The following is a 13,993-nucleotide window of genomic DNA, read 5'->3' on the forward strand; positions in this document are numbered from 1 at the left end:
TTCAGTCTTTATAGCACTTATCACAGTCTGAAATTATATTGTTTATTAGTTCACTATTTCATCTTCTACTCAAGCAGAATTGGAGCACCATGAGGACAGGACTTTTGTCAGCTGTGTTCACTGCTGTATCCCCAGCTTGGCACCAGTCTTGGGAAAGGGTATGAGGGGCTCTTCAGCACCAGTTACAACTCTCCCCAAGCAAACAATGCTTGTCCTGCTCTGAGAATATTTTACTGACCACAAAGATTGAAGGTGGGTTTGGGACCTGGTACCCAGGGTCATCACTGCTGACAGAGGTCTTGGGCCCAGGTCGGCCCTAAAGTTCAAGGGGTTCCTAGGAGGAGGTGGTGGGAGCCAGGCCTTCGAGGGAGGCAGTGCTATGCCCCAGGCATGCGGGCCAGGCCTATGTGTGATGTGTGTCTCTTCCTCTGTCTTCTGTCATCCTTCCCACGACATTATCTGTCCCGGTCCTTATGCACTGGGAGTCTGAGTGTCCAGGAGCTCAGGCTTGGCGTCCAGCGTGGGAGGTGCAGGACCATGGGCAAGGACCACAGCAATGTCAGGCCCTCCACAGATGATGGTGAAGGCTTGGGATTCCTCAGGTCGAGGGAGCTGGGCCATCCCAGGGAAAGAAGTAGTAGAGATGGAGGACACAGGGAAGTAAGAGGAGGGGAGGAGGGAAGGAATAAGTGGGGGCAGGGGGAGAAACCATGAGGAACAGGGAGGTTGAGAGGGGAGGGGGGGTGTCAGGAGACAGACAGAGACATGGGCAGAGAGAGAGGTGAGAACAGTAGAGACATTCAGGAGGGAATGAGGCGGTATGGGAAAACGGACAGAGATGAGGGGGATAGACACATGGAGAGACAGATACGGGGGTGGGAGAAATGCAGGGACAGAGAGACAGGGACAGGGGTATGGGGAACAGACAAAGAGGCAGATAAAGAGACACGGGGAAATGGGGAGATAAATGGGATGGCAGAGAGATTGAGGGGGCAGAAAGACAAAGATGAATGTGGGAGAGAGAAGAAGAGATTGAGAAACAGGGATGGAAGACGGCCAGGGGAGGCAGAGAGAGACACACGTCAGCCCAGGGGCCCTGGCAGGCTCCATGAAGAGCCTCAGGCCCGAGTCTGAGTTCTGTGCTTGTCCCTCTCCCCTCCCCCACCAGCATGTCCGTCTGGTGCATGGCTGGTTCAGGCCAGTCTCAAACAGAGCCTCCAGGGATGGCCACTGCAGCTCCAGCTGACTGCTACCATCTGGGATATGAACCCAGTCCTGCTAGATCTGCTGAGCCTTCGGGAAAGGCCAGAAAATATGTTAAAGCATTAGTGAGGCCAAATGAATGGTATCTGTGGGCCAGGTCCACCCCACTGGCTGTCAGGTGAGGACACCTCAGCTACAGAGGCACCTCAGGGGCTTTCGGAAACTCCTCCCCACCTCCCTTTTCCAAGCAGGAACAAGAGCCCTGGGACAAGTTTGCCCCTGGGGTTTTAAGGAGGAAAAAGGCCTGGCCAATTTTTGATTTTTAAAAACATGATCCTCTCCACTTCCCACCCCAGAAAATTCCCAGCAGTAAACTCTGGGAAACTTTGCTTTGGCCATGGGATTCTCCAGGCAAGAATGGAATGTGTTGCTGTCCCCTCCTCTAGGGGATCTTCCTGACCCGGGGATCCAACCCACATGTCTTACTTCTCCTGCATTGGCAGGCAGGTTCTTTACCTCCAGTGCCACTTGGGAAACCCCCTAGAAGAGAATAGGGGTGCTTAAGTATTATTAATAAAGGGAGCAGCCACTACTTAGCTCCCGCCCATAGTTGCTTAGCATTGCCAGATTGATTTTTTTCACGGCAGCAGTTTGGAAACCTGGGTGAAATGTTGTGACTTTTCAACTCTGGACTCTAGACGTAAACACTGGGGCTGTGTGAGCCAGGCGGGGCACTCACCGCACACAGCCGGCCCCAGTGCGCCCGTGCCTGCAGCTGCCGCGCCAGCTGTTCCAGGGCCCGCAGCCGCGCCTGGTGCCGCTCGTGGCGCCGCTGGAGCCTCCGCACCCGCCGCTGCAGCGCGCCCAGCGCCGCGCCCAGCCCGGCCAGGGGTTGCTGGGCCGATGGTCCAGGGCGCGGCCCCGCGGGAGCCGGCTGAAGCGACAGGGGCGTCAGGAACACGGTGGCTGGAGCCTCGGGGGCCCCGGAGGCTGGCCCCAGCACCAAGAGCTGTACGGGCCCAGGGGCCAAGGATGGGGTCGCCTGCAGAGGCGGAGCCATGATGGGTTTCTCCGTGCTTCGGGAACTCTGCTGCCTCTGGAAGACAAGGCGCGGGGTGGGGGACATCAGGGCCAGACTCCAAGGGAAAATTCCCCAGGCGAGGAGGGCTGGGGATCCGATTCCAGCTACAGGGCTTCCCCAGCTCACCTGGGCGGGCGGCGCTCGGGAGAAGATGGAGGGCACGGCGTCGGGTCGCAGGTAGCGCACGCCCCAGCGCCACTGGAAGCAAGAGGGGGCGAAGTGCTCGCTGCACAAGTGCTGGTGGCAGCTGGGCACCCAGTGCTCACGGCCCATGTGCCTCAGCCAGGCCTGCAGCCGGGGGCCATCCTTCAGCGGGAACCTGCCAGGGGAGCGAGGTCAGTGATGTCAGGTCCAACTCCCGCCCCACGGCAACCGCCAGCAGGCGCACACCCAGAGAGCCTTGAGTGCCAAACCTCTGCCTACCCTGGGCGAGAGTCTGGCCATGCCTCCCAACCAAGTTGTGTATGTGTTAGTTCCTCAGTCCTGTGTGTTTGTGTTAGTCGCTCAGTCCTGTCCGACTCTTTGCAACCCCATGAACTGTAGCCTACCAGGTTCCTCTGTCCATGGGATTCTCCAGGCAAGAATACTGGAGTAGATAGCCATGCCCTCCTCTAGGGATCTTCCCCACCCAGAGATGGAACCTGGGTTTCCAGATTCTTTACCATCTGAATCACTAGGGAAGCCCACCTCTGCTTCTACCCATATCTAATTTTTTGGCTCCATCTTGTGGATCAGCTGGTAAAGAACCCGCCTGCAGTGTGGCAGACCTGGGTTCAATCCCTGGGTTGGGCAGATCCCCTGGAGAAGGGAAAGGCTACCCACTGCACTATTCTGGCCTGAAGAATTCCATGGACTATATAGTTCATGGGGTCACAAACAGTCTAAGAGACACAACTAAGCAACTTTCACTTTCACCTTTTAAACACCCAACATCAGCCCACCTTTCCCACAATCCATTGTCTATCCCCCAAAGCCTCCAGTCTCCTTCCTGGTCTCTCTTCCATGGCCACTATCCCCTCCCCACTCATCTGTTCCTCCACAGGAACCTAAAGTGAAAAGTGAAAGTGAAAGTGAAGTCCTGTGGGACTCTTGCAGACCCCTTTGACTGCAGCCTACCAGGCTCCTCTGCCCATGGAATTTTCCAGGCAAGAGTACTGGAGTGGGTTGCCATTGCCTTCTTGGACTAATCTAGAAAGTGGGAGATCCTATATTCATGGGGCCAAGGGTGGGGCTATAGATTAAAGGGGATTTAAGAAACATCAACACAAAGGCAGATCTGGGCTTCCTCTGCAACCAACCATTCTGTAAAAAGACATTTTAATCCAGTTGGGGGAAATTGAACATGAATTGGTTATTAGATAATTGTAAGAAGTTAATTTTGCTAGGTGTGATCATTACACTGATTTAAGCTTCTAAAATAGTCATCTGTTGGGAAAATATTCTGAAATATTTATGAATAAAAGACTGGAATTTACTTTAAAATACTGCATTAAAGATGTACGTGGGAGGAAAGTGGAAGAAAAAGATTAGTGAAATGTTGACTACTGGTGTAACTGAGTGATAGATACATGAGGATTCATTTAAACAACACTATTTTCTGTGTTTGCTTGAAAACATGACAAAAAGTTTTTAAACAACAACAAAAAATTAACTGATTAAAAAATGGGCATAGGGCTTGAATAGACTCTAAAGAAGATACAAATGGCAATCAGCATATGAAAAGATGTTCAACATCATTTATCATTAGGAAAATGCCAATTGAAACCACAAGATATTGCCTCATAACCATTAGAATAACCACTATATTAAAAAAAAAAGAAAATAACAAGTATTGACAAGGATATGCAGAATCTGGAACCCTGTGTGGTGTTCGTGGGAATGTAAAATGGAGAAGCCTCTATGAAAAGTAGTATGGTAGTTCCTCAAAAAACTGCAAACAGTATTACCATATGATCCAAATCCCACTTCTGGATATAGATGCCCCCCAAAATAAACTTCAAAGCAGGGTCTCAAAGAGATATTTGCACACTCATGTTCATAACAGCATTATTTATAATAGCCAGGAGGTAGAAGAAACCCAAGGGTCCATCAACAAATGAATGTATTAACAAAAGGTGGAATATATATATATACACACACATATACATACACTATATATATATATATATACACAATACACACACATACACAATGAAATATTACTCAGCCTTAAAAAAGAAAGAGATTATGGGACTTTCCTGGTAGTCCAGTGGTTAAGACTCTATGCTTCCACTGCACGGGGCATGGGTTCTGTCTCTAGTCAGGGAACATGTTGGGCAGTGCAGCCAAAAAAAAAAAAGGAAAGAAATTCTGACACATGCTATATAACATGGATGAACCTTGAGTACATTATGGTAAGTGAAATAAACCAGTCACAAAAAAAAGTCCTAATACTGTACGATTCCACAATACTTTCTAAAACCAACATCAAAAAAGATGTCCTTTTCATCATAGGGGAATGGAATGCAAAAGTAGGAAGTCAAGAGATACCTGGAGTAACAGGCAAGTTTGACTTTGGAGTACAGAATGAAGCAGGGCAAAGGCTAACAGTTTTGCCAAGAGAATACACTGGTCATAGCACACACCCTCTTCTAACAACACAAGAGATGACTCTAGATGTGGACATCACCAGATAGTCAATACTGAAATCAGACTGATTATATTCTTTGGAGCTGAAGATGGAAAAGCTCTATACAGTCAGCAAAAACAAGACTGGGAGCTGACTGTGGCTCGATCATGAGCCCCTGATTGCAAAATTAAGACTTAAATGAAGAAAGTAGGGAAAACCATTAGGCCATTCCAGTATGACCTAAATCAAATCCCTAATGATTATTCGGGCTTCCCTGATAGCTCAGTTGGTAAAGAATCCACCTGCAATGCAGGAGACCCCAGCTGGATTCCTAGGTTGGGAAGATCTGCTGGAGAAGGGATAGGCTACCTACTCCAATATTGCCCATTGAGTCAGTGATGCCATCCAGCCATCTCATCCTCTGTTGTCCCCTTCTCCTCCTGCGCTCAATCTTTCCTAGCATCAGGGTCTTTTCCAAAGAGTCAGCTCTTCGCATCAGGTGGCCAGTGTATTGGAGTTTCAGCTTCAGCATCAGTCCTTCCAATGAACACCCAGGACTCATCTCCTTTAGGATAGACTGGTTGGATCTCCTTGCAGTCTAAGGGACTCTCAAGAGTCTTCTCCAGCACCACAGTTCAAAAGCATCAATTCTTCGGTGCTCAGCTTTCTTCACAGTCCAACTCTCACATCCATATATGACCACTGGAAAAACCACAGCCTTGACTAGACGGACCTTTGTTGGCATCATTAAGCTCTGGCCAGCTGATCCTGTGGTAGCTGCCAGAAATTGTGAGGTTTAAAACAAAAGGTTTATTTTAAGCTGCTAAGTGTTTTGAAGCATTAGATAACTAATAGTTATCCACATCCCCCCTTCACAAAGTCTTCCACAAGGTGACATTATTTACTTAATATTTTTCTTAAAACTGAGCAATTTTATAAGTTAGAGGAGAAATATCATATGATATCCCTTATATGTGGAATCTAAAAAGAAATGATACAAAATGAACTTACAAAACAGAAACAGAATGAACTTATAGTTGCCTGTACACACTGCTATATTTAAAATGGATAACCAACAAGAATCTACTGCATAGCACAGGGAACTCTGCTCAATGTTATGTGGCAGCCTGAATGGGAGGGGAGTTTGGGGGAGGATGGATACGTGGATAGGTATGGCTGAGTCCCTTAGCTGTTCACCTGAAACAATCACAACATTGTTAATTGGTGACACCTCAATATAAAATGACAAGTTTTTAAAAAATTGACCAACTTTAAGTATTAAACAAAGATACCTAAAAGAGAAACTTTTAGGTATCTTTAAATCACAATTGAAAATGGAAAATCAGTCTCAATTCCATAAATAGGAGTTAACCATAAAAACACCCGGATATCTTAACAGGCTGAGGTTTATAAGGTCTGTACCCTCTTTCTTAAAAAGGAAGAGTAAGAAGTGTTAGAAAGTAGGGGACAGTACCATCCATAGGAGACAAGATAAATAAACTCAAACACATGCACACAAAAGAATACTATGAGCTCTAAAATAAGTTGGAGGCACTGTATGAACTGACATGCTATTTTTAGGCATATATTATGTGAAAAAAGGTTCCAAATGGAGTACACCAGCTTTCATAATTGTGGTAGGCTGAATAATAGTCCGGCAAAAAACATCCTTGTCCCAATCCTGGACGCTGTGAATACTGCATTTCATGACAAAAGATGTGATTAAGGATCCTGAGATGGGGAAATTATCAGAGATCATCTGGGTTGGTCCTCCATGCAATCACAAGTTTGTTTTTTGTTTTTAATTTTTTGGCATACCGCATGGCATGTGGGATCTTAGTTCCCTGACTAGGGATCGAAGCCCTGTCCCCTGTAGTGGAAGCACAGAATCTGAACCACTGGACTGCCAGGGAAGTCCCGCAAGTATTCTTCTAAGAGGGAAGTGAAAGAATATATTATTACCACAGACAGAAGAGGAGAAGGCAATGTCACCACAGAGGCAGAGACTGGGGTGATGTGGCCACAAGCCAAGAAATGCCTGTGGATACCAGAAACTGGAAGACTGAGAAACAGATTTTCTCCTAGAGCCTCCTGGGGAATGCAACCCTGCTGACACCTTGATTTTGGCCCAGTAGAACCAACCTGGATTGTGATAGCATAATTCCTATTGTTTTAAGCCACCAGCAGTTTGAAACAGCAGCCACAGGACACTAACCAACATATACTGTATTTGTATAAAGAAACACTGGGAAAGCCACATAAGAAGTTAAAGAGGCCACCTGTGGGGAGGAGGTGGATGGGATGGACAGAGGTTGGTGGTGGGCAGACAGTGGTGGCTAGCTGGTCAAAGAGGGCTGAGGGCTGACTCAGAGGGGAGTGATGGCAGCCCAAGAGAAGAACCGCAGGGCACAGAGCCAGGAACTCTGCTGCTGCACCTCCCTCAGCCCCCATCTGAGATCCAGCTGCTCTCACCAGCCTCATTCTGCCTGGACATGAAATAACCCTGTAATAGCACAACCTACCTGCTCCTGGGCAGAGACTGCCAAAGGATTATTCCATATCCTTACTAACAAACTCCAACTTTTTTGAGGCCATAATGTGTCTTGTGAAATGACTGTTTCCTGGGTTTCTTTGCCATAGTGGGGCCATGCAATTAAGTCCTGGCGAATGAATATTTCCATGTTGGGTGAGACATCTGAGATGGTACCTTAAATGTGGAAGCAACCTCAAGTGGAATCAGAAGCAGCTCAAGGGGCAAAGGAGGAAAGGAATATCATTTAAAAACCCCTTCCTAATTTGGTCTTATTTTCATTCTCTTTTGTTCTCTCTAGATAGCAACATCTATAATAGGAAATGTCCCTCTCTCAAAATCTACCTTAAGTGGACAGCCAATCTTTTTTTATATGTAGAAATATTTTAGTCTTGTTAGCCATTCTATCTAGAGCACTGCTACTTCTTTTTTACCGTACTAACATAATTCAAAATGTCATCAGGGTGGTTAAAGGTCTATCAAAAAGACTACATTTCCCAGTATCCTTTGCAGTTGCAATACCCAATGAATGATGAAGAATCATTGGGTGGGATTTCTAGGAAGGCTTTGTGAAGTGGACCAGCTTGGTTTAGAGTTGAGTCCCTTTTACTCTTCCTCCTTTCCCTTTTCTCCCTACCAGAAATGGTAGGGCATGATGGCTGGGGCACGTGGCAGCTGGAGGATGGATATGAAAGACAGGACCTTCATCCCCGATGACTATGGAGCTGCCACATCAGTGCTGGTCTGCCAACCTATGTACTTGCTTTATATGAGAGAAAAACAAACCTTGCGTAGACTGAATTATTGTTCAAAACATTTGCTACCATTCCCCACACAGAGACACATTTCCACTCCACTGACCTGATGCTTGCTATAGACTTGTGAAAGCAGTGAAAAGTGACATGGGCCACTTCAAAGTACACAAGTTACCAGGAGCCACTGGGTGACTTCTCCCCACTTTCTCTTTTTTCCCCTCCCACAAGATCAGCAACATTCCACCTAGGGGCAGCTCCTCCAGCCTGAGCCCCTAATTAAGATACAGTAGAGAAATGCCATCAATGGCCTGCAAGGGACATTAGTCTGAGTGAGAAATAAACCGTTGTTGCCATAAGCTATTGAGTTTCGGTGAGTTTGTTACTGTAGCATAACTTGGCCAGATTGATTCCTACAGACCCCATAATTTGGTTAAGCCACTACTATTTCAGGACTTTGTTAACTGCCAGACAGCTGCAATTCATACCTGATAGACACCCCATAGACACCCACCCCCATGAGATGACTGTCATTTGTTCCTGTGTGCTAAAAGGGTCTAAAACACAGCTAATGAAATGTTTCTTTTGGCACCCTGGCAGGAATTTCAAGTTATTTCCCAGTACTTTGCTCATTGTTTCACCTTGTTCCTTCTAGCATCCATGCCCTCTGGAATCTACTTTGGAGCTTACTTCTCATCAAACTCTTAGCTAAACGGCTTCTGCAACAGTGATTCAGGGTTGGGCCTTGAGGTGGGAATGGGTCAGCCTGTGTGAGGAACAGCTTGGCAGCCATTGGTGGAGATTTCGACAACACAGATGTGAACTGATTTTTTTTTTTCCCCCACACCAAGTGGCTTGTGGGATCTTAACTCCCCAAGCAGGGGTTGAATCCGGGCCCTTGGCAGTCAAAGCGTGGAGTACTAACCAGTGGACCACCAGGGAACTCCCTGGAGTGATTTTTATATGATCACCTGGCTGCTGTGTACAATCATTATTGTTCTCATTATTATGTGTGAAGAGCTTGGAACAGTACCTGGCCTACAGTAAGTGCTCTCTAAATAAGTTATTACTGTTGTTGCTGTAAGGGAAGCAAGAGAGGAAGTAGGGAGATCAGCAAGCAACTATAACAGCATCTCATTAGGAGACAGTGACAGGGACTTCCCTGGTGGTCCAATGGTTGAGACTTCACCTTCTAATCCAAGGGGCTTGGGTGTGATCCTTGGTCAGGGAGCTGAGCTAAGATCCCACATGCCTCATGGTCAAAAAACAAAACAGGAGCAATACTGTAACAAATTCAATAAAGACTTTACAATGGTCCACATTAAAAAAAAAATCTTAAAAGAGAATGACAGCTTGGACTACACTGTGATAGCAGAGGTGATAAGAAGCAGTCAGACTGGGAACGTGGTGGGTTTTTTTCCTTTCTTTATTTCCTAATAGTTTAGTGAGGATTCTGTCACTGGCATTTGTAACTGTATTTCCAAAGAGGGGTTTTGTTGGATTGTTGCAGGATGGGGAGTATCAGAGGGTAGAGTTAAAGCATGGATTAATTGTATAGACTGGGGGCTGGAAGAAGCACAAGCTGGAATCAAGATTGCTGGGGGAAATATCAATAACCTGAGATATGTAGATGACACCACCCTTATGGCAGAAAGTGAAGAGGAACTAAAAAGCCTCTTGATGAAAGTGAAAGAGGAGAGTAAAAAAGTTGGTTTAAAGCTCAACATTCAGAAAACGAAGATCATGGCATCTGGTCCCATCACTTCATGGGAGATAGATGGGGAAACAGTGGAAACAGTGTCAGACTTTATTTTGGGGGGCTCCAAAATCACTGCAGATGGTGACAGCAGCCATGAAATTAAAAGATGCTTACTCCTTGGAAGGAGGGTTATGACCAACCTAGATAGCATATTGAAAAGCAGAGACATTACTTTGCCAACAAAGGTCCGTCTAGTAAAGGCTATGGTTTTTCTAGTGGTCATGTATGGATGTGAGAGTTGGACTGTGAAGAAAGCTGAGCGCCAAAGAATTGATGCTTTTGAACTGTGTTGGAGTTGGAGAAGACTCTTGAGAGTCCCTTAGACTGCAAGGAGATCCAACCAGTCCATCCTAAAGGAGATCAGTCCTGGGTGTTCATTAGAAGGACTGATGCTGAAGCTGAAACTCCAGTACTTTGGGCACCTCATGCGAAGAGTTGACCCATTGGAAAAGACTTTGATGCTGGGAGGGATTGGGGGCAGGAGGAGAAGGGGACGACAGAGGATGAGATGGCTGGATGGCATCACTGACTGAATGGACCTGAGTTTGGGTGGACTCCGGGAGTTGGTGATGGGCAGGGAGGCCTGGTGTGCTGCGATTCATGGGGTCGCAGAGTCGGACAAGACTGAGCAACTGAACTGAACTGACTGGGGGCGGTGGTGCTGAAGAAAAGAGGATCACTTTGTGTCCTTAGTTCATCAGTGACTGACCCTGCACCTTTCCATGAGCTCCGTCAGGGCAGGAACAAGATGTGTCAGTGTCCCTTGTGTCCAGCAGGGGCTGGCTTACTACAGGAGACACTCAAGGTTGCTGAATTAATAAATGGTGTCAAGTGGCACCAGTGGTAAAGAGCCCACCTGCCAATGCAGGAGACACAAGAGATGTGGATTGGGCCCTGGGTTGGAAGAGCCCCTGGAGAGGGCACACAACCCACTCCAGTATTCTGGCCTGGAGAATCCCACGGACAGAGGAGCCTGGCAGGCTACAGTCAATAAGGTCACAAGAGTCTGACACAACTTAAGCAACTTAGCACACATATGCACGTCAGAGTGATACATTTTAAAAAGCAAGTCTGGACATACTGATTCAATTCCAAAGACCACTCTATTCTCCTCCTACCCTGAAACAGGGTCCCTCAAAGAATAGCTGCGATGTGGAGTTCTGGGTTTCCTGGGAGGCTCATATGAGACACATTCACCTAATTAAACCAACAAATATTTACTGAGCACCCACTATGTGCCAGGCACCGTTCGAGGTGATGGAGACACAACAGGGGATAAGACAGACAAAAATCCCTGCCTTCAAGAAGCTGACATTTTAATGGAGGAGACAATGAACGGATATATTTGGTTGCCCAAAAAGTTCGTTTGGCTTTTTCTGTACAATCTTGCGGAAAAACCCAAATGAACTTTTTGGTCAACCTAGTATCAAACATGTGTTATGCCAGCCAGTGTTAAGGTTAAAGGGAAAAATAAAGCAGGAAGCGACTAAAGAAAATATGCACGTACTGGGAGAGGGTTATCATTTTACAGAGTAGTGGTCATAAAGAGAAGAACTTCCTGTGCAAAGGCCCTGGGGAAACAAAGTGCCTGGCATGCTAGAGGAACATCAAACAGGCAGGGACACTGGCATGGAGTGAATAAGGGGCAGGAGAGAGGAGACAAGGCCAGACAGTGGGGATCCAGTGCCTGTAGGGCTTCGTGGGCCTGCTTTCTGCCTGCTCCAGCCTCACCTTCTTGTCTTTTATACAGTCAGGTGGGAGCCAGGGGAGGCATCTAAGCCCTGATCTGACTCAGGGGGTTACCAGTCCCCTGTGACTGCACGTGGAAAACAGACTGTGGGAGCAGCCTATTAAATGGAGAGCCTACTAAAATAGTGCAGTCAGGAGGTGGCCAATGCCAGGGTCGGGGCAAAGATGGGGGACAGAAGTGGTCAATTCTGGATAGACTTTAAAGGAAGAGCCTGGACTTCCCTGGTGGTTAGCGGTTAAGAATCCACTTGCCAATGCAGAGGACATGGGTTCAACACCTGGTCCAGGAAGATTCCACGTGCTTCAGGGCAACTAAGCCTGTGGACCACAACTACTGAGCACACTCATGCAACTACTAAAGCCCCCACACCCTGGCGCTCACGCTCTCTAACAAAAGAAGCCACCACAATGAGAAGCCTGGGTACCACAACTAGAGAGTAGGCCCCACTCACCTCAAGTAGAGAAAGCCTGTGTGCAGCAATGAAGGAAGGCCCAGAGCAGCCGAAAATAAATTTAAAAAAAAATTTTTTTTTTAAAATGGAATGCCAATAGGATTTGCTGATGGACCAGACGAGGAATGTGTCCTGGCCCATTTAGACTAAGGCCACCAGGGACAAACCTGGAGTCTAATAAAGTCAGGTTTATTTACCATGGCAATAAGTGAACTGCACACCAGAAGCACTGTGGGGAATTTCATCAAACAGAGGAAAATAACTATTATCGGGGTTTGCATGCTAAGTCGCTTCAGTCATGTCCAACTCTGTGACGCTATGGACTATAGCCTGCCAGCCTCCTCTGTCCATGGGATTCTCCAGGCAAGAATACAGGAGTGGACTGCTGTGCCCTCCTCCAGGGGATCTTCCTGACCCAGGTCTCTTACATATCCTGCATTGACAGTTCGGTTCTTTACCACTAGCGCCACCTGGGAAGCATCATTATTGGGGTTTGGGGGATGGGTAAAGTTTAGATGAAATGTAAGTGAAACAGTGTTTGGATAAGATCAAAGCAGAGCAGAACTGTGAGTAAATGGATCAATATCAGACCTGGATTGCAAAGTGGGCCCAGGTCCTGTCTCCTTGGAAGCAATAAAGTTTGGATAGATATGAACTACTGTGTCCAGAAAGCCCTTACCTGAAGCTTTGAACCTGGACTGTAAATCAAGGCTGCTTCTCTGTGTCACAGCGACCTAACTTCTCCAGGCTTTAAGTAAGATGTTTCATTCCTACTGTTGTAATTTCAAACAGCAAAGTTTGTGATAGCCTATGATTTTAGAGAACAAAGCTTCCTAGTAAAAAAGCAGTAGTCGCTTAAAGAAGGGAAGTTTTGCTACTTCACATCTGCAGCACGTCCCTAAGAAAAATTTTTTCCTATTAACTCTTCAGCAACTTTTTCCCATCTCTGTTATCGCACCTAAATAAATTAGAAGGCAGGTTTTTTGGGGTTTGTTTTAAAAATTCAAGCTAAGTTTTACTTTCTCAGGTGTGAGAAAAAAGTAAATTTGGTTCTAAGCATTTCTGGCCTGAAAGTAAAGGATGGAAAGCTATTAGATAGGAAAGCTTATGGGAAGTTCTGGGAGAGTCAGGAGGTCGATTTCGGATGTTTTGAGTTTGAGATGCCTCAAGTTCGTGGGGATGGCGAGTGGGCAACTGTAAGCTCTTTCTGAGCCTGGACCAACCTCACTCCTCTACACAGCCCTCCCTTTCCTCCGTTCGCCCCATTCACTACCTGCAGTTAATCTTCTATCCCTGCTGTATCATACCTTTGCACGTTTACATGTACCGTTTTTACTGCAAGTGAAACGCGGGGAACATGGTCCCTTCAGCCAGCTAACCCTGCTTCCAATACCTGCAACCTGGACCAGAAGCCCGGCACCGCCGCATTTATCCTCGGGCCCCGCCCCACATTGCCCCGCCCTTAGCCCCGCCTCCCTCTAAGCCCCGCCCCTCGCTTGCGCTCACTTGTAGAAGCTCACAGGGCGGTTGTCCGCGCCCAGCTGGCCCGCAGTGTTGGAGCAGTTCGGAGCCCGGCAGTACTTGGGCATGGCTGTCCAGCCCAGCTGGGTTTTGCCCGGTCTGCAGCCGCACTTTGATCCTCACCAGGCGCCGCCGAACCCCGCCCCACCTGCGCGCTTGCCGCCTGCCTCACGTGACGGCCCTTGGGTCCTCGTCACATGCGGAGGGAAGGAAAGCTGCGCCTGCGTATTACGCGCCAGACGGCGTTGCCACATCACGTGGCAAGTGGATAAAGCAAAACCGGCTCTGAGACGCGGGACTTTATCACGTGTTGGGAAAGAGGTGGCGTCAAGACCTTT

The 13,993-nt window shown here is 47.4% G+C and overlaps 1 protein-coding gene across 2 annotated transcripts; it reads right to left on the minus strand.

Annotated features, from left to right (window-relative positions):
• THAP8 (THAP domain containing 8) lies at positions 21–13,915 on the minus strand. 2 transcript variants are annotated; one of them, XM_018063377.1, is made up of 5 exons: positions 13,641–13,915; positions 2,411–2,603; positions 1,943–2,299; positions 1,720–1,743; positions 21–612 (listed from the first exon to the last, which is right to left on the minus strand). In XM_018063377.1, exons 1-5 carry the CDS (start codon positions 13,721–13,723, stop codon positions 472–474), a joined length of 798 nt encoding a protein of 265 aa, XP_017918866.1. In that variant the 5' UTR covers positions 13,724–13,915; the 3' UTR covers positions 21–471. The 2 variants fall into 2 exon arrangements, with proteins under 2 accessions (XP_017918866.1, XP_017918867.1); XM_018063378.1 differs by lacking the exon at positions 1,720–1,743 and having other exon boundaries at positions 13,641–13,912.

The sequence above is a fragment of the Capra hircus genome, chromosome 18 (genome assembly GCF_001704415.2).
Source record: "Capra hircus breed San Clemente chromosome 18, ASM170441v1, whole genome shotgun sequence".
In the NCBI taxonomy this organism is placed as follows: domain Eukaryota; kingdom Metazoa; phylum Chordata; class Mammalia; order Artiodactyla; family Bovidae; genus Capra; species Capra hircus.

Bases quoted from the DNA above. Each gene is read 5' to 3' on its own strand.
- THAP8 (XM_018063377.1), bottom strand. From the start codon at position 13,723: ATGCCCAAGTACTGCCGGGCTCCGAACTGCTCCAACACTGCGGGCCAG. The intron at 2,300-2,410 runs GTGAGCTGGGGA...CTTGTCTTCCAG, and splicing joins CCCGAGCGCCGCCCGCCCAG to AGGCAGCAGAGTTCCCGAAG. The intron at 1,744-1,942 runs GTGAGTGCCCCG...ATTCTCTTCTAG, and splicing joins ACTGGGGCCGGCTGTGTGCG to GGGGTTTCCCAAGTGGCACT.